The sequence below is a fragment of the Pelecanus crispus genome, chromosome 1 (genome assembly GCF_030463565.1).
Source record: "Pelecanus crispus isolate bPelCri1 chromosome 1, bPelCri1.pri, whole genome shotgun sequence".
In the NCBI taxonomy this organism is placed as follows: domain Eukaryota; kingdom Metazoa; phylum Chordata; class Aves; order Pelecaniformes; family Pelecanidae; genus Pelecanus; species Pelecanus crispus.
In genome coordinates this window covers 197,202,779-197,220,908 of record NC_134643.1, presented here as the reverse complement: position 1 = coordinate 197,220,908, position 18,130 = coordinate 197,202,779, and the positions used below count along the sequence as shown (strand labels likewise).

General features: G+C 46.2%; 1 protein-coding gene across 1 annotated transcript; it reads left to right on the top strand.

The window, feature by feature from the left end:
- Positions 1-6,422: 6,422 nt before the first annotated feature.
- Positions 6,423-14,461, top strand: LOC104029415 (fibrinogen-like protein 1). The gene is made up of 7 exons (XM_009480753.2): positions 6,423-6,500; positions 7,823-8,033; positions 9,140-9,299; positions 11,404-11,501; positions 11,582-11,670; positions 13,064-13,254; positions 14,272-14,461. Exons 1-7 carry the CDS (start codon positions 6,423-6,425, stop codon positions 14,459-14,461), a joined length of 1,017 nt encoding a protein of 338 aa, XP_009479028.2.
- The last annotated feature ends 3,669 nt before the right edge of the window (positions 14,462-18,130 follow it).

Genomic DNA, 18,130 nt, shown 5'->3' with positions numbered 1-18,130 from the left:
CACCTTGCTGAAAACCCAGCACACTAGTCTTAAAATAACTAAAAGGAGAACCATCCTTAAGCAATTCCTTTCCAGAGAGGTTCTGCAGGGATTGGGTGTTGTCTTATGCTGTTTAATGTTGTGTTGTGTTGTTTTGCTTTAAGCCGTGCCTCAGATAAAATCCCAAGTGATGAAGTTTGCAGCTGACACAGAGGTTGGAAAAGTGATCGGATAGAAGAACAGCTGCCTAGCACTGAGCAAACTGTAACATCTGGTATGTTCAGATGAGCGAGCCACGTGCATTTCCATACATCCACTGTCAGTCTCAGAACAAAAGACCTCAGGATGGTGCTTTTCAGCCCTTGGTACCTGAAGGACCATGCAACATCTTTAAAATAAATCCTTGGGCTACTTACAGTCCTGCTGACTGTCACTGAGAGGCACTTGCCACCTGCACGGGTTATGTGTGTACCTGTCAAAAAGCTGGCAAACATTTCTTAACTGATTTCTCATGTGTTGCAAATCACAATCATCCTGACTGCAGGGAGTAACACTGTGGCAGGTCAGTGTTGGAGCATCAGTGACTGTGTTATGAAAACATGTAACTGTGAAAAGTCCTGAGGCAGCGGTAGGGAGTAGCCAGCCACAGGTGATTGTGGCATGTGGCTCTGTGGCAAAAGGAATAACAGGATCCTTGGATCCACAAACAGGAAAGATGCTGGCTTGGAAATACTGCTTGAGGTCTTTACTTGGCTCCTGTGTGCTCTGAGGTCTCCAGTCCTGGTAAGCACAACTCCAGAAGAAAGAGTGAAGAGCCATGATGTGAGTAAAAGGCTGTGAAGTGCCCCTCATCACACCTGTTGAGGAGCTCAAAGCTGTCCATCTTCTGAAAGAAAAGATAAGGAGTGACTTAATCACAGTTAGTCAGGGCTGGATCTGGAAAAAGGTCTAGGTGCCCAAAAAGCGGTGTAAGCAGACTTAAAGCTTCAAAATTTAGATCTAGAAAGGTACTTGTTCAGCAGCTGCCTAACCCTAGAGGCAATGAAATTGATTGGGCACCTCTCTGCTGGGCTGCAGAGATCCCCCCAGAACCTGCAGTTCTGCTCCTGTGTGTGCCCTGGACTGTCCTGGCCACATATCTCTGCTGCTTGTCCCTGCCGAGGGTGAATCAGGATCCCGAATCTAGGCAGAGGAGTATTGCAGTCCCTAGAGCCCCCTCAACAAGCCCAGTGAGACCACCTCCACCACACACGGCCATACACCACCCACAGCTCTTCTCACCTCTATGTACACGTTCTGCATTAAACAACCCTGAATAAAATCAGTGCTCTTCCCTCGGGATGTGCTTGTGCCGGGGTGCCCAGCCTTGCCCAGGACAAGCTCCGTGCAACCCCTCACTCTGTGAGCCTGCTGGCTTTCCCCCAGCACATATGCCTGCAGCCAAAACAGCTACCAGGGTTTGGGTTCCCAGGCAGGGGCAGGCACACAACTCGTATGTACTTGGACCTAGCCTTAAGCAGGGAAAAAGGCATTTGGCAGCAGAGAGCTCTTCCCCTTCGCAGAGTAAGGCATCGTGAGATTAAAAGGCTGCAGGATGAAACTTGGCAGATTCAGACTCAGGGCAAAAAACAATAATAATTGACGGTGTGGGTACTTAAGCAGTAGAAGAGCATGCTAAGGTCTGTGGCTGGTTCTTCAGTGCTGAATATTTTACGCCAAAACGTCTTTTTCTCAAATAGATGCCTTAGTTCAAATGGGAGTGAATTAGGTCAGGGGAGTTCTCTGACCTGAGGTAGGTAGAAGATCACGCAGATAATCCACATACTCCCTCTGGCCTTGTGACTAATTCCCTTTGGTACAGCTATTCCTGATGTAAGTGAGATCGCTCGGACCTGTGCTTGCCCTCAGGAACTTACAAACTAATTACATTTGTTGTGTCAACCCATTAGATACTCATAGGCTGCGTGCAGACTCATTAGTTAGACTGAATTATGTCTTTGCTCTTTGAACATTATCAAAACATTCAGATCTAGCATGTTTCATGGTCTGCCACCATTACTCCTTTGTACACAGATTTCTGTGGTTACTCCTTGCTAACAAACCACAGACTTTTAATGCACAGATGCTGGTTTCGGTTATTTCGTAGATTGAAACTACGGTGGCTGATGTTATCCTGATCTTTTAAATTTATCTTACTTTTGATGAAACCTTTTATTGTCAGATTTTTTTAAAAAAATAAATATTTGTTTCAGATCTCATACGTTAACTTTGTTTTAAAAAAACTGGCAGCCCAGATTCCTACAGATGTTTAGTAGGTCACACATCGAGAGCCTGCAGGCCCCTGGTACATCCACACCTGCAGTGCCTGCAGAGGAGCCTGGTCCACGGTCTCTCCCAGTGAGCAGTATGTTCATGGAACGTGGGATGTGATAGAGAAGTTTAAATATAATGGTAAATGCATAAAGCACCTGGATTCAGTGCAAATGAGCTGTTTTGCTTGGAGCTGGCTCTACACTACTCTGAATTTTCCTAGGGCGCAGCTAGGCAGGCAGACTCTTGCTGTGAAAACCTCAGGTCTCTGTACCTCCTTTGGAGTCTGAAGCAGTCCACCTCAATTCTTCTTCCCCCTTTAAGAACAAACAAAGAGCCAGGAACTGGACTTGGGAGAGTTTTGAGAGGCCACCACTGTCTTCCAGCTGCAGTGATGTTCCGCTGGGCTCTGGGGGAGTGAAGCTCCATTGGGTGTCATCTTCATGTCTTTATCCTGAGCCATGCTTTCTGGGGGATCCCAGCACCCTGTGACTGCAGGAATATCAAGAGCTGCCCCAGAGCCACTGTTCATTCACATTTATCCACTGGTTTGCATTCTTGCTGTGCTGCCTGTGCATTTAATGTGTGAACAATAGTTTTTTATGACTGTTATTCATCACCTAGGTACTTTTGCTGGAAGGAGGGTGGAGGAGAGCAGGGTGGGGAGGTTTTTAGTTAATGAAACTGTTATTATTTGCTGACAAGATCACTGAGTATCTTAAGAAGAGGGAATTTGATCTCCTTCCAAGTAACTAAACAGGAATTTGCACTGCAGAATATGTGTGAAGCATGCGTATTCCAGGAAAAAAAAAAAAAAAAAGAAAAGCCTTTACAGTCCCATTGCCTAGGGACTTCAACATCTGTGAGGAAACAACATCAGTGATCACACAGTGTCCATGTTCTTTACAATGATTTGATTATTTTAGCTCCGGGCCAGTGGAGCAGTACATGAACACACCCTCCCGTTAGACCCACCTCACGTGAACTCAACCTCATGGCAATGCCTCTCTTGTGCTTCAGATATTCCTAAAGCTTCATCTAGCCTGGAAAAGTAAATTCATCGTGAAGCAGGTGTGCAAGAAACACATTCCAGCTGACTGGGTTTTTCACATGCAGACACTGGTGAGGCTAACACTGGTGGAGTCCTTGAGAAAGCATGAGAGTGCTCCAGGTGCCTTGGCTCTGCGAGGCATTTGGGACATCCCTGAAGGAGAGTTGGACTTTGAGCCCTGCTCCTGCGAAGTTGCAGTCACATAACACATAGACACACGAATCCCACCGGGACTGCAGCTCCACTGCCCCCCTCCTACCCAGGGACCAGCAGGAGTTAGAGACATGTGGCCCGATGCTTCCTGGCCATACGGCCCTGCAGACAGCCGCGGGGACCGACCATGCTGCCCACTCTGCGACTCCATCGCTGCCACCGCAGACCTGGGCCCATCATCGATCCCACCCAGCATCGGGAGGTGCTCGCGGGTCAAGGAGGTTGTTGTCCATTAAGGCAGAAGCATAAATTGGTGTGCAGTGGCTGAAGCGCTGGCTGGCTGGCTCCGGTTAAGGAAGAGGCTGCTGTGGATGAAAGCCCCAGGGGATGGCGTGCAGCCCCCCTGGGCTCGGGAGCGCGGTACCCGAGCACCCTGCTGTCAGCTGCAGCCGCTGGCCAAAGGGGCAGAAGAAAGGGCCGAGTACCCACTAAGGAGGAGAGGAGACATTTCACTCATGTAATTTCACAGCTTCCAAAACCAGCCTGAAACTGGGGGTGGAGAACACGTGAGAAGAAAAGCACTGTTTATATAATCCTTTAGCAGTGAAATGGGTCAGTGGTTCTTGCAGGAGAAGAGGAATGCAGTTTTTAAGAAATAAACAGCATCATTGTGCTTGGTAATAGCTGGGCAGTCCTGCTTTCCTGGAGAGTAATACAGAAGTTTATGATGGGCTTATATGCCTTGTCTTTTTGCTCCACAGTCTCTCCTCCAAACACAGCTCTGTAAAATGGAACATTCCTGCTGTTTTCTTCAAACTAATCTGTAATTCCTTGGCCATAATGCAAAGGGAGGCACCCATCTGTTTGTTTGGGTTTTTTTTTTCCCTCTCTCCCACAAATGTCCTTGTTTGTGTTAACTAGCAAATCTAATCATCCAGCTCAGAGGAGAGTTGCACAACTGCAAACCTCCTGAGATTTCAGTCTAACAGCAAATCTTGCTTAATACCCCCTTGTTCGCTTCTTGCTTCAGATTTGCTGCTCCTTTGGCATTACAGCTGTGCTGTGCTTTTACACATAAACCAGATTAAACAGCAAAAGGAATGCTGAATGGAAAAGCTGTGTTATTTCCACCTTGCAGGACTTACTGAAATAAGTCTGGCTGTATTAAATGTGAGATGAAACTCCCGCGGGGAGCATTAGTCCGAGTGATTCATATAAACACTTAAAGAAGTCAGTCCTGGTTGAGCTTCCTACTCAAATAAGGTGGGTAATGGTGTGCAACCAGAAGAGCCCCTCTCCTTTGGAGAGCACCGCTGACAGAAACCTAGCTGTCGTTTATCCTCACTGGGAAGCAGCAGGATGAGTATTGGGTAACAGCAGATAAACCGGGGTTTAGGTAACTCTTTCAGGCAAGGAATTGCAAGTGTCTTTTCTGTGGAACTGTCTAGTGCTGTGAAACGTTCTTCGTCTGCGCCCTTGATGTGGGCCATCTGGAGAGGAAAATCTCATCCCTCTAGAAATGCAGCCAGGTTTACAATCACTTTCTTTTGCAGTTGACTTTTAAGGGAGATAATCTTATCAGGAGGAGTTCTGAAGGAAAGGCGAGTTACAGGTATGTGCATTTAATATGTGTCGATAAAGGCATAGATGAAGCTGCTTTCTTTCCCTCCGGTCTGCACTGTCTGGTTTTCAGGAGCCGTCGCTCAAACGCATCCTTCCTGTTAGCTTTTTGCCTCCACCCACGTGCTACGGGGCCTGATTCTGACCTCAGCACCGGTGCTGCAGCCACCGGCACGGCTGCTGCGTGGCGGTGTGAATGAACAGCACCAGCGGTCACGGGCTGCAGGGTCTCCTGCTGTAATACTGAACTCTTCTCTCTATGAGCTGAAAAAATGCTGCGCGTTGGGGCACCCACCTCCGTGACATCTTTTATGGGTGACTTCCACAGGGCGCTGCTTCTCCCAGCTTGCTATGGGCCCTGCCTGCCCGGCTTGGCAGACGGCTCCCCTGTCGCAGCGGCTTTGCCGGCTCTGGAAGCAGCCCTAGCATCAGCCGCTGCGGGGATGGCTAATGGAGCCGTAGCTGAAACAAAGCACGTCGCTGAGAATGTGGAGCTGTGTAGCCAAGTTTCTGCAGCACTTCCAGATGTGAAGCGGGGGAGTTGGTTTTAGCCTGTTTTACAGAGTTTTCTAATTGTTTCTTTTTTTTTTTTTGAAAGCACCATGCAAGCACACTGCGAACAATTTGTACTGTTCACTCGCATTCAGCTGCATGTTCCCAGTGGCAGTTGCTTAGCAGTTTTTCTAGCAGACCAATGACCATCTGGGTCAGGTCAGCAGCAGAGATCTCTTCCACTGAAATCCAAGCAAAAACTATCCCATGCCTGCGCTGTCCCATGTGTGACTTCTGCCCTCAGCCTCCAAGGTAATCCTGTCCTGAAAGACCTCTCCATGGACCAAGGAGGGGCAATGCCTACGCTCACTGAACTAGGACACAAAATTCCTCTTAACTTTGGGGAGTTTGGACTGAATAAGGACTGTGTGATTTTGGCCAACCAGTTTGGCAAGGAGTGCTCCAAGGAGGCATTATTGCTGAGTAACTTCCCATCTGCGTGGGCACTCAGGAGAAGGGGCAGAGGCTGATGGAGAGTCACGCCAGGTATTTATTTCTCCAGGGAAGCAGGCGCTTGGACCCAAACCTCGGTCCCCCTGTCAGCAGACTGCACTGGTGCTTCAGCTTCTCCCTAACATGCATCTTAGGGATCAACATCACCAATTTCGTCTTGCCTGGAGTTTCAAGCAAACTCCTTAACAAACCTTGCAGCATTTTCTGGGGAATTAAACATGAGTGTGAGGGGGGATTAAGTTGGGAGAGAGACGAAAGAAACTTGCAGTGCAACCTGTCAATGTTTCTTTTCAGGTGATAAGAAATGAGCGTGATGATGATGCCCTGGGCGCTGCTGCTCCTTCTCCTGGTCAGCTTCGGCTCACCTGCACCCAGGCTTTCGGTGTGTATCTCTTAGCTAGTGTCTGCAAAACCTCTCAATCGTTTATCATTCCCAGTTATGTAGAGGTAGGTGCTGCCCCACAAAAGGGATGTGGGCCTCCAAGAGCAGAGCAAAAAGGTGTCTGCCTGCAGCTGTATCAAGACACTCTTGCTGTCTTGGTAATACAGGGTTTTCATGGCATTAGAGGATGGGCAGCTCTCTGGATGGCTGGACTGACGTTGCCAAGAATTAAAAACAACAACAAAAGCCCCTTAAAGAAAAAAAAATGATATTATGGCCAATGAAGAAATACTCGCTCCATTCCCTCAGGGAAAACTGCCTTCATTTATTCATTGCAATTTAAAAAGCAGGAAGGGGAAGAGGTGGTAGGCATAGTCTGATGAGCAAGTTACTCTTGGGCCATCCCAAGAAGGTACAGAGCTTGGTAAGGAGAGTTTGGCAAGCTCAGGGCTGTCTGCAGCAGGCCCCTGTGTGCCTCCAGCATGGAAATCCTCTGTGAAGGAAAACCAACAGGCCTAGGAGAAGGAAGAGGCAGCTGGGAGGCTACGTTTGGGCACGCTTGTCAGTCTGCTGTCTTGGGCAACTGCTTATTTCATTTACGTCTAGAACTGGTCCTGACCTGGTATCACTCAAGCCAGCTTGCTCAGAGCAAAAATAGCAACTGATTCTTATTGCACAGGTTTTCTTGGTAGTCTTGGAAGAGATTTTGCTCTGTTTTGTTGTGTTTTTAATGGAGTAACACCAGTCACAGACTAGATTGTTGCTGAAAATGTTTATCCCAGTCAGTGTGGGCCAGATTCTGGTCTTGGTTATGGTAATGCGGCTCTGAAGTTACTCCACTGATCCTGGTAGACTGACTGCTTTCCGCTGATTTGCATCAAGTATCAGCTCTTTTATCTTCCAGTTTTACAAGATGTTTCTGGAACCTCGCTGGTTTGGCCTGGCTGCAGTGCAGCAGGTTTTCCCCCCTCTTACTATGCTGAGCAGTTTCATTGTCTGGAAACGCTCCCTTTGAGTCCATTAAATGGGAGTCAAGACAAATGTTTTTTGTCCAAAGTAATTTTCTGCATATCTGATCATATTCTGGGATGCTCTGAGCAGTGGCAAGATCATTGCAGAAAACCCTTTTCCACTGGGTTCAACTCAACAGCCCATGCTGTGAATGATTCGTATATCTCAGAGACCACCATCAAATCATCCTGATCCCCAGAGGAAGTGTGACATGTTAGGATAAAGGGGAGACAGAAACTCCTTCTCTCTCTGCCTCTCTGTTCTTACCACTGACTGAAGCGTGGGGGTTTTTTGTTTTATTTTCTCCACAGGAAAAAGATATCTGCCTCCTAGACAACAATAAATTAAGACAAAGGTTAAAACACCTTCAAGACTTGCTTTACTTATATGAACTGCAACTGAAGGACATCCTGGAGAACACTTACCATAGAACAAAAAGTGGGCTGTTCTCAGGCAACAGGAGCGTGCAGCATGAGGTGCTTTTACCCACAACCAGTGGAAATTTGATAGTCTATGACCAAGGTACGGTTTGCAGTAGCATACGTGGAAATTTCAGCTTGCCACAATGTTTATTTCTCCCTGCAGTGTCCCATGTGTCATATTTTATTTCTGCTAAAAGCTTTATAACTTTTAAAGTGGTTTGCATTTTAAAATGCAGTCAGATACATAGGAAGAAGAGGGCAGACCGGTGGCCCTGGTACCAGCAGACATTCCCTGGGGCCGGAGTCAGCTGGCCCAGCTTTAGGCAGCTACCACCCAGGTACAACACAGATGCCTGCAGCTGGGCTTCTCACCTGGGACTCTGGTGCAGAGAGGAACAGGCACCTCTCAGCTGTTTTCCATCAGACCTACATTAGACATCTGCTCTAGGAAGAGATGGGTCTTGCTCTTGAAAAGCCCATTTTCCCCAAGTGACTTACGGGAGCCCAGAATGCCTGGCTCAGCTGCAGGCACTGAAACCTGTTTGGAGGAGTCCAGCCTCCCTGTTCCTCAGCTCCTCCATCACTTCTGCAGCACAGCAGCAGGTGTGCATACGATGTTACTTGGTGTCACTTTGAGAACACGGTCATAACTGGAATCGTGGCCTGTGGCCAAGCTTTTCTCCTTCATGGGCATTATATTCAAAGTGTGAAGCACTGAGGTCCTGAAAGACACTCACCTGGTAGAGCTGGTCACAGGTATTTAGCCTCTTATTTTAGAAATTTTGGGCCCTGATCTAATCTGAAGTACAGCTGAGGTTACCTTCCACATGGAAATTAGCTTCCCTGCAAATGATCTTGCTGACAGAGCCAGTCCTGGTGCTGCATCGCTCCTGTGCTAGAGCTCCAGCCTGAGCTGCAGCTGTCCCATATCTCACCAAAGATTTGGGAATGACTCCCTCAGAGAGCATGGCTGTAAAGACTCTCAAGTCTTGCTGCTCTTCGTCAGGCCCAGTAGTTTGCAAACCAGTGTTGCTACTACCTTACTGAACCATTTGCTTTGGTTTTGCAGGGCTTGCAGAGCTGTATTACACAGGCTGGCAAAGTGTCCTTTTCCCATGCAGCTTCTCAGCAATGTCTTCTCTTGGCTGCACATACCCCTTTATTTTCCCCCTGCCCCATTTAACAAATCAATACTGTTCTGCTTAGATTGCTCTGCGTTGTATAATCGGAAGAAGACCAAAAATGGCTACTACCGGATCAGGCCCAGAGCAGACCGAGAGCCTTTCCTGGCATACTGTGACATGTCTGACGGCGGGGGCTGGACCGTCATTCAGCGGCGGAGTAACGGCAAGGAGAATTTCAACAGGTGGGTGCGCCATGGTTGCATCAACAGGGCTTGCGGTTAGGCCTCCAGCTCCCACCCCCCCCATCCTGCTGCCTGGCAAAACCCAACATCTGAGAAGCAGGAGATGCAAGGCTTTGCTTTAATGATGATAACTCTGTGCATTAGGACAAGGTGGGGGTACATATTAGTAGCAGGAGGCCATTTTCAAAATGGACCTATAACACCTTTTCCATGGCTTCTCTGCATTTAAGTAAGTGTGTGTGCATATTTGTTTTATCATTATTGGAGACTGTTGAAGGCTCCAAACTGGCAGGTATCTGCTGCCAGCACATAGGCATTGAACATATTATCTCTTCTCATATCGGGAATAATTTTCAGCATGGTGCAACATTTATTTCCTCATTCAGATCATTCAAAAAGATGCCAAAGCACCGGTCCAGATCGTTTTTTATGCAAAAACCCCAGAGAGGTGACTTTCACCTGGAAATTTCCAGGAGGAGAGATACTCTGGTAGCAAAGTAAAGAAGTGTCATGGTTTAGCCCCAGCCAGCAACTAAGCACCACGCCGCCGCTCGCTCGCTCCCCCTACCCCCATGGGATGGGGGAGAGAATTAGAGGAGTAAGAGTGAGAGAAACTCCTGGGTTGAGATAAGAACAGTTTAATAATTGAAATAAAGTAAAACAGTAATGATAATAATAACAATATAATAATAATATACAAAGCAAGTGATGCACAATGCAATTGCTCACCACCTGCTGACCGATACCCAGACAGTTCCTGAGCAGCGATCGCTGCTGCCCCGGCCAACTCCCCACTGCTTATATACTAAGCATGAGGTCATATGGTATGGAATAGCCCTTTGATCAGTTTGGATCAACTATTCTGGCTGTGCCCCCTCCCAGTTTCTTGTGCACCTGGCAGAGCATGGGAAGGTGAAAAGTCCTTGACTAGCATAAGCAGTACTCAGCAACAACTAAAACATCAGTCTGTTATCAACATTATTCTCACACTAAATCCAAACCACAGCACTGTGCCAGCTACTAGGAAGAAAATTAACTCTATCCCAGCCGAAACCAGGACAAGAAGAAACATTCCCATGCAGATCTATCTATCACAGCACACACAATTTCAGGGCATGGCTAGTGTCTCTTACAGGGAGTGCAGTCCATTGCAAAGCTACCTCAACTGGCTCTAAGCTGGCTTGCCCGGAGAGCGGTAGCTATCTAGCCATGGTAGTTCAGCTCTCAGCACAGGTGAATGAAAAACATCCTGAAGAGGAGCACTGACTAGCATCGAGGTCAGGCAGAATTAATATCCCTAATAAAAACATGAGAAAGTGAATAAACATAGCGTTAGTAAAACTGGAGATGTTGATGTACAGGGAGTATATGTGAATATCAAAGATAATACATAAACAACAGAGGAGATTTTTAAGAGAATGAAATGATGACAAGAAAGTAACAGCAGGAGATTTCTCTTAGAAAGATGAAACCAGAGAATGCTGCTGAAAAATAAGTATGTATCTTTGAAGGACAAGTTGCCACATCCAAAAGTGATCCTGCAAAAAAGCAGAGGTGAGAGTGGTCAATGAATCAAAAATAGATTTAAGTGGAACAGGAGCACAAATCTGACCCAGATATTTTCCTTTTAACTTCATTTGGAAGCTTTTGTTTGCCCCTTCTATTCAGGTTCTAATTCTTCAGCATACCACATCATACATCCAAGTTTGTAGCATATTTTAGACTGCAACATTAATTTTCAGCTAGGAGTGCATTTGAATTATGACTTGCTGAAGAACAGTATCAGATGCTTTGCTGAAGACCAGTATGACAGCTGCTGCTTTCCCTTTCCATCTGACTGACAACCTCATTCTGCGAGCACTGCACCTGGCAGTTTGAAGGTTTGATCCCAATATATGTGTGTGCACAGGTTTAGCATGTGAAGAAGTAAGCTGTGAGTTGTATTTACTTCTAAGGCAGAGTGACAAATCTCAGCTCAGCCTGCGATGAATCAGATACTTTTAGAAAACAATGTCTGCTGAAGTTTTACTTGTTACCATAGCTAGGTCTCACAAACTGTCTAATTCCCTCACATGCTGAAATTGATATTTGCCTCTCACTGCAGGAAATGGGATGATTACAAAATGGGATTTGGGAAATTCCAGGGCAAGAATGATGAATACTGGCTGGGCAATGACCACATCTATGACCTGCTCGCTAGAGGTGCAAGTATTTTCCCTCCACAGATATTTCTCCAATTCGCATTAGATCGTCCATTTAACAGGACACTGCTTTGTATTTAGGAGAGAACTCATTAAAGATTGACCTGATGGACTGGCATGGGGAAAGACGTTATGCAGTCTATGAAAATTTCCAGCTTGCGAATGAGCAGGTAATGGAGAGAGTGGCCATTTGCTTGTTTTATCTGTGAGGGTGGGGTATCTGCATGTGCAGCATCAGACTTCAGTATCAGGGTTGTAATTACAGCTCTGCAAAACTTACCTGCTCTGGTTCCCTGGGATTCCTGATTTGGTTGACTGACAAACAGCACTGGGAGCAGGGATGTAAACCTGGGACTTCTTCCTCACAACCGCTGAGTGCCCAAGCTGCTGGGTGACAGGATCCTGCTTGCTCTCTTGCTAACTCCGCTGCTGCACAGAGGGCAGCTCTCTGCCGCAGGGCTCAGGGGTTCCCATGTGCGTTTGCCTCCAGCCTCATGGTTAAAAGAGTCTTCCATGAGGGGGGAGATGAGGGTTTGAACCTCTGCAAGGAAACTGAACCCTGTTCTCCTACTTCCTAGGAGAGTGTTTCAGGCTGTCATAAAAGGCAAACACCAGAACAAACCCCCTCTACTGTTTTAAGCACTGAACTCTAATCAAAGCTTTGAAAGACCAGTTGTAAGTTCCTATCCTGAAGAGAGGTACCTGTAGCACTACACTAAGTAGTGAAAGCCCAAGGAGAGAAAACCCCTGTATTTTCATGTTTGCGTTCTAGCTTTAGACAGCGTTCTGCTCAATGCAGGTGCTGTTCCTTGCAGGCTTGCCTTTCAGAACACCACGGTGAACAGCCCTAATACCCAAGGACATGAGTTCCATTGCATGGACCAGTCCTAGTTCCAACTCCATCACCACTCCAGAAATGTACGCATTATGCTCAGTTTGCAATTAGTGTTTTTCTTATGAAAAGTTTGAGCAGCTTAATTTTAATACTTTACTGCTATTTTTCATAAACAAAAGTGGAATATGATGACAGGAAAAAGCCCACACCACAAAAGTAATCATCCATCTCATATCAAATGTCTCTTAGATCTGTTTGCTGTGCACAATGGAACTATTCTTCTAAGTATTCCTACCAGGACAGGACCATTTAGCTAGAAATCAGATGGCATCTAGTTCTTGGAGGAGCAAAATTCCTAAGGAGTTATTCTAGCTGAACAGCTGATCAGTTTATGAAGGTAACTACTTGGCACAGTTTCCTGCCAAGTTGTTCTTGATGAGCTAGGAAGAACCTTCCAGCTTGTTGTATAGTGTATCAAATGGTTATTGAAAGACAATAAAGCCTGAAGCCCTTTATAGCAGCAACAGTAATTAGCAATCCCTTCTGGAAGTTTAAATCCCATATTGATCTACACTAGGATCATTAAAGCATGGGGCCAAAAGTCACCCTTGACTTCAACAGTCATGCCTTTGACAGTGGATACAACGGCCAGAGCAAATTTGATCTCAAAAATGGGAGGAAGGGGAGAAAGAGCTGATATCAAAGATGTGTTTCACATATTCTCGCAGGACAATTACAGGTTATGGTTTGGCACCTATTCTGGTAACGCTGGCGACGCTCTGTCTGGTGGGAGCAATTTTGAAGATCAGTGGTCAGCCTCTCACAGAGGGATGCCGTTCACCACATCTGACAAGGATCACGATCGATTCCTGGCAGGCAACTGTGCATTAGAGAACAAGGGCGGCTGGTGGTTTAACAGGTATGGAAAACAGTTGATTCCTCTTGGATGCGTAGAGCGTGGGTGGCCGTACAGCCGAGAGGACTTGCCTGCCTTACAGCAGCTGGAGGTTGCTGTGTGCGTTTGCCACCTCGCACAGCCAAATCTAAGACCTTCACACCTACAGATCCTCAAAGAAAAGCAATTTGCTTCTTTCATTATGAAGCAAAGCAGGTAAGCTGCATTCATTTGAAGAAACTGGGCCACAGGTAAGTTGCATTCATTTTAAGTAAATGGGCTAGAATAAGTGCATGGGGAGGAATGAACTGGAAGGAGAGGAGCCAAATTAAAATTCCTTATATATTCCTTTTGGTTATATGCCAGGAAAGAAAACATTTATAGCCACTACAAGGTGAAGTGTGTACAAAGGACATTTCTCTATTGTGGAGCATGTCTAGGGGATGAACTACCCCTTAAGAGTCCTGATAGTATGTTTGCTACTTGGGCATAGCCCACACATCAACAGACAGGGACTCAGGTCTGGGAGCATGGACACACCGTTCTCAGTTTTTTGCTGCTTTAGTGCAGTGATTGAAATCAGTGGAGCTACAAAAATGTACCTCAATAGTGGGATTTACCTTGATTAAAAGACATCTGCATTTTTAGGTGTCAATACGTAGCTGCCGACACTTGAGCTAGAGCCTACCAAATGGTGCTACACTCCTCTGTTTGGGCAACTGAATCACGTCCCTAGTTAATACACTTGAAGGAGTCAACAGGTTGAATTATCTGACCAGCCTAGGTGTCTACTATAGGATGACCCACATACTTCTCTGGGTTCCACTAAATGCATTAACCAGCTCTCCATAGGCTATAGTAGGACTTCAGATAACCGGTTCAGTACAGAGAGATATACCTAGGTGTCTGAACCTGTCAATGAATCCCGCCCTGGTGTTTCTAAATGTATGTTGTGTGAAAATTGTACTTCACTGTAATGATGCAATGTCTTCCCATGCTAAACCCAATCTCCTGTTTTCCCCTCTGCTATGTCATTACAAGGTGCCATGCTGTAAACCTCAATGGACGATACTACAGAACAGGAAGGTACAATGGATCCCATGACAATGGCATCGTTTGGTCTACGTGGCATGGGATGTGGTACTCGCTAAAATACTCGGCCATGAAAATCAGGACTCCATTCTTTGTTGACAGCGAGAGTGGAGATGGTGAGAACAGTCAGGGCAGCTGAAACCTGCTGATTTAGAAAGAAAAAAGTACAGGCTGAAAAGAATTCTGTAAGTTAATAGCCAGCCCTCTGCTGCTGCCAGTCGCCAAACCTGCACCGTGATAACTGGAGTTGCACCTGCTTCTACTAGCTGAAGCTAACGTCGCAAGTTGTTTGAGCACAGCCAGCCAACAATTCAATGGCAAACATACGGATCTCAGTCATGGAATAACCAGAGTTTTCTTTTTCAGCAAGTTTCAGGACTTCATTGGAGAGTGTTTATGAAAAACTCTCTGGACCTTGAATGATCAAGCATGTTCTTTTAGCTGTCTGTACTCTTCAAGTACTAAATCTTTCTCATCTTGATTTTAACTGTCAGTACTTCAGTTACGAGAATGTAAGAACAGAAACAACAAGGTGATGGGGAATTGGACTTCATCGGGTGTGCCTTCGTTACTGCTTTGTTCTGGATCAGGAGAATGTTTTTAAGCAACTCTCCCTATGGTACCCAATTGCCACGCTTCAGTTGCAGAACGCCCCTGGAGTGTGTGAAACCAAACCAGCGGACAGACGTGCTCCAACTGCTAACGTGCATCCAGGCTAAGGCTACTTCAGAGTAAACCCCCACAACCCGGACAGTGTGGACACTGGATTTCAGTGCCAACAGCTTCCTGCTGCAGATCCACTTCTATAGCACACCACGACACATTAATGCAGACAAAGACAATGCTGCCGACCAGGCTTAAGCCCCAGATTAAAATTTTTACTAAAAGATTTTACTAAATTTAAGATGAGCACAGATATTCTTAAGAGTTCATAAAATGCAGTCATGATTCATCTGTATGTTGTCATGTAATTTACCAGATGACTTTGAGTTAGCGAAGGAATCAGAAAGTGGAAAGTGATTGAACCATAAGGCATGCTGCTTTCATCTGAGTGAAACAAAAGAGCAACACAAATGACTGAAAGAAATGGAATACTGAAAATTTATTTTCCACAAGTTGTTAATAACAACAATTAAAAATGAACAGTAATAACAGCTTGATGCAAATCATTTAACTACCATGTTGCAGAATGAGCCTATTTTTTTTCTGAATTACAGTCATTTTTTAGACTGGTAGTTCTTTTCCATTTATTTGCTTTTAGATCCGTACATATTGTAATTTGTATTAAATATCCATAAATTGTGAAATAAAACCATCTGAGTAGGACTTAACACTTCGTATCTGGTTTTCAACAGTAGGATCTTGAACAGAAAATTGGATGAAAATCTTGAGAAAGCTCATAATATGAGAATTTCCTTCTCTTGGTGTTGGCTCTGGTGCTTTTCCACCTGCTGTCCTGGGTAGTTTAGAGGGTCTGCAAGGTAAGTTTAATTTCCATGGCTCAAGTTGTCCTGGAGACAATGCAGAGACATGTGAAGGTTCAGTGTAAAACTTGGTTTGGTTCCTCTGCTTTGTCAAGAGGTAAACCCTGTTCTCACTTCGTCCTAGACATCCCAGTGATTGCAGACGTGAACACTGGAGCGCAATGGGCCAGCACTCCAAGGAGCCGCGCTCCTAAAGCCTGTGCCCTGGCAAGACTGCACCGCTGCCCTCTTCCCAAGCGTTGGCACGTACCCACGTGGAACGAAAACTTGCACCTACATCTGTGATACGAGGTTGCCCTTGTGAAGAGTGTGAACAACCAGTGCTTACTATTTCCTTTCTGATCACTCCTTCTGTATCTCACAATGGTAAAATCTTAGTGCAAGGTTGTAACTACATGTTGGGAACATAAGGAATCGCTGTGCACACGTTAGAACCGTGTGGCCACTGATGCAGTGCTGAGAGCAGTAAGGGCAATTTTTGTCTAGGCAGAAGACACAGAGAAATGTGAGTGAAATAAGGTCTTGTTAATGCCTGCTGGCAGATGATGCTCAACCCCATCCTTCAGTAGAGGGCTAGGGAAGCAGGGTAAAGATTGCAGACTGGTGATACTCAACTATGCATGTTGGAAATCAACTACAGCACCAAACGGACAACACGAGTGTTTTGACAATTCATTGAGCAGCCAATAACCCATCTAATAATGTACAAGCTGGGAGGGAAGAGGTTCACCTTGCTGTCTTAGATGTAAGATGTACCTAAGCCCATCTAATGTGTTACAGCAGCTGTTCTGAATGCAGCCCATCATTGAGACAAGGTTGCAGGCAGTAGCATCTGGCTTAGAGCAAGGCTCACCCCCCTCTGCCCTCCTGCAGCACAGAGAACCCCCTCGCAGATGCAGGGGTCACAGGGCTTTGTGCAGGACCCTGCAACTCCCACAGCAAACCCCAGGAAGTGTTTCAGAACCCTCTTTATCTTAATAAACAAGGTAAAATGCCACTAGCCCGAGTACTTATTTGATCTGAGGGCTACTGCCACGCTCAAACCACTCCTGCTGAGGGTTAGGGGAATGCTTGCTGAACGTTGCTGTGCTGTACATTTGATCTCCCGTTTCTCCAGGGTCTCCCATGCTGAGAGGCTCACCAAAGCTGCAGATAGATATTGTAGCACTGCGGCTCCAACGCTGACAGATCACTGCTTCAGGGCGAACGTGCTTCACGCGGCGGAGTTTACCCTAGCACAGGGGTGGTAAGTAACCTGAGCAGCAGTTGTTTCAGAGGTCTGACTTCCAGCTCATTTAAGTCAATTTAAAGACTCATTACATCTGATTAGCTTTGGATCACTCCTCAAGCGTGGACATGTTCTCAAATGCTTTAAACAGCATTTCAAGCTGACAGCTTATGGGAATGCATAGCTGGTACGAACACCGCGCAGGGCCAAACGCCGACAACGCAGCATGCTGGTGCAGCTCCTGGGAAAGAGGGAGCTCACATCACCCTGCGGGTCAGATCTGGCACTCCGGCAGCAGCTGCAAAATGTCACCCATCAAAAAGACCATGCAAACGGCAGGGTTGGACTCTGGTGGCCAAATGCTGAGTCTTGCTCCTCCTAGGCTGTCACAGCAAGCCCTCCCACTGTGCGCCTGTCAAGTTACCTGTGCATGCTCTGGACACTACAGTGGGGTGCCACTGGTAACTGGCTAATGCATAGCAATGCTGCTGTTCCTTTAAAATTGTTGTTGTTTTGGAAAAAAAAAAAAGAAGGGTGGGATTGGGAAATCTATCTTTCCACTCAGAAAGCCAGTTCTGAGAAAGACAGCAGCCTACTGCCAGAGAACTAAGCACGTGCTGATTTTTCCTTTGCACCCGCAAGGCGGGTTAAAGGGCACGTAGGGTTGGGCTTCTTATGGGAGAGTTGTTTTAAGACTGACAGTCCTCTGCCTGAACCTACCTTCTCCCACTCCATCCTCCACGGGCAGCATCTCCTCTTTTCTTGTTGTTGCCCAATAGCACTCCCCTGGTCTTTGCAAACTCCCTGAAGAAACGATTATCCTAACAAATGGCAAGCAAAGTCTCTGAGTCATTCTCACTGGCCCAAGCTCGCTCTCTGTTGTTAACTGGGGTTTCAGCCCAGCTCTGAATACTTGCAGCTGTGTGTAATCACCAATTTGTGGTTTTAAAGCATGACAAAACCCACAAGGTAACTTTTGTATTTCACCATAAGATTCTCCGGGAATCACCAGATGTTGTCAAGCCGTTTTACTTTTTCTTTTTGTCTGCAAAACAGATATTCATCAAATAAATGTGTTGTTTGCTGGTTTTGTTCA

Excerpts from the sequence above, each read along its gene's own strand:
- LOC104029415 (XM_009480753.2), top strand. The coding sequence starts at position 6,423 with ATGAGCGTGATGATGATGCCCTGGGCGCTGCTGCTCCTTCTCCTGGTC. Across the intron at positions 9,300-11,403 it reads GGCAAGGAGAATTTCAACAG|GAAATGGGATGATTACAAAA; the intron begins GTGGGTGCGCCA and ends CTCTCACTGCAG. Across the intron at positions 11,502-11,581 it reads CTATGACCTGCTCGCTAGAG|GAGAGAACTCATTAAAGATT; the intron begins GTGCAAGTATTT and ends CTTTGTATTTAG.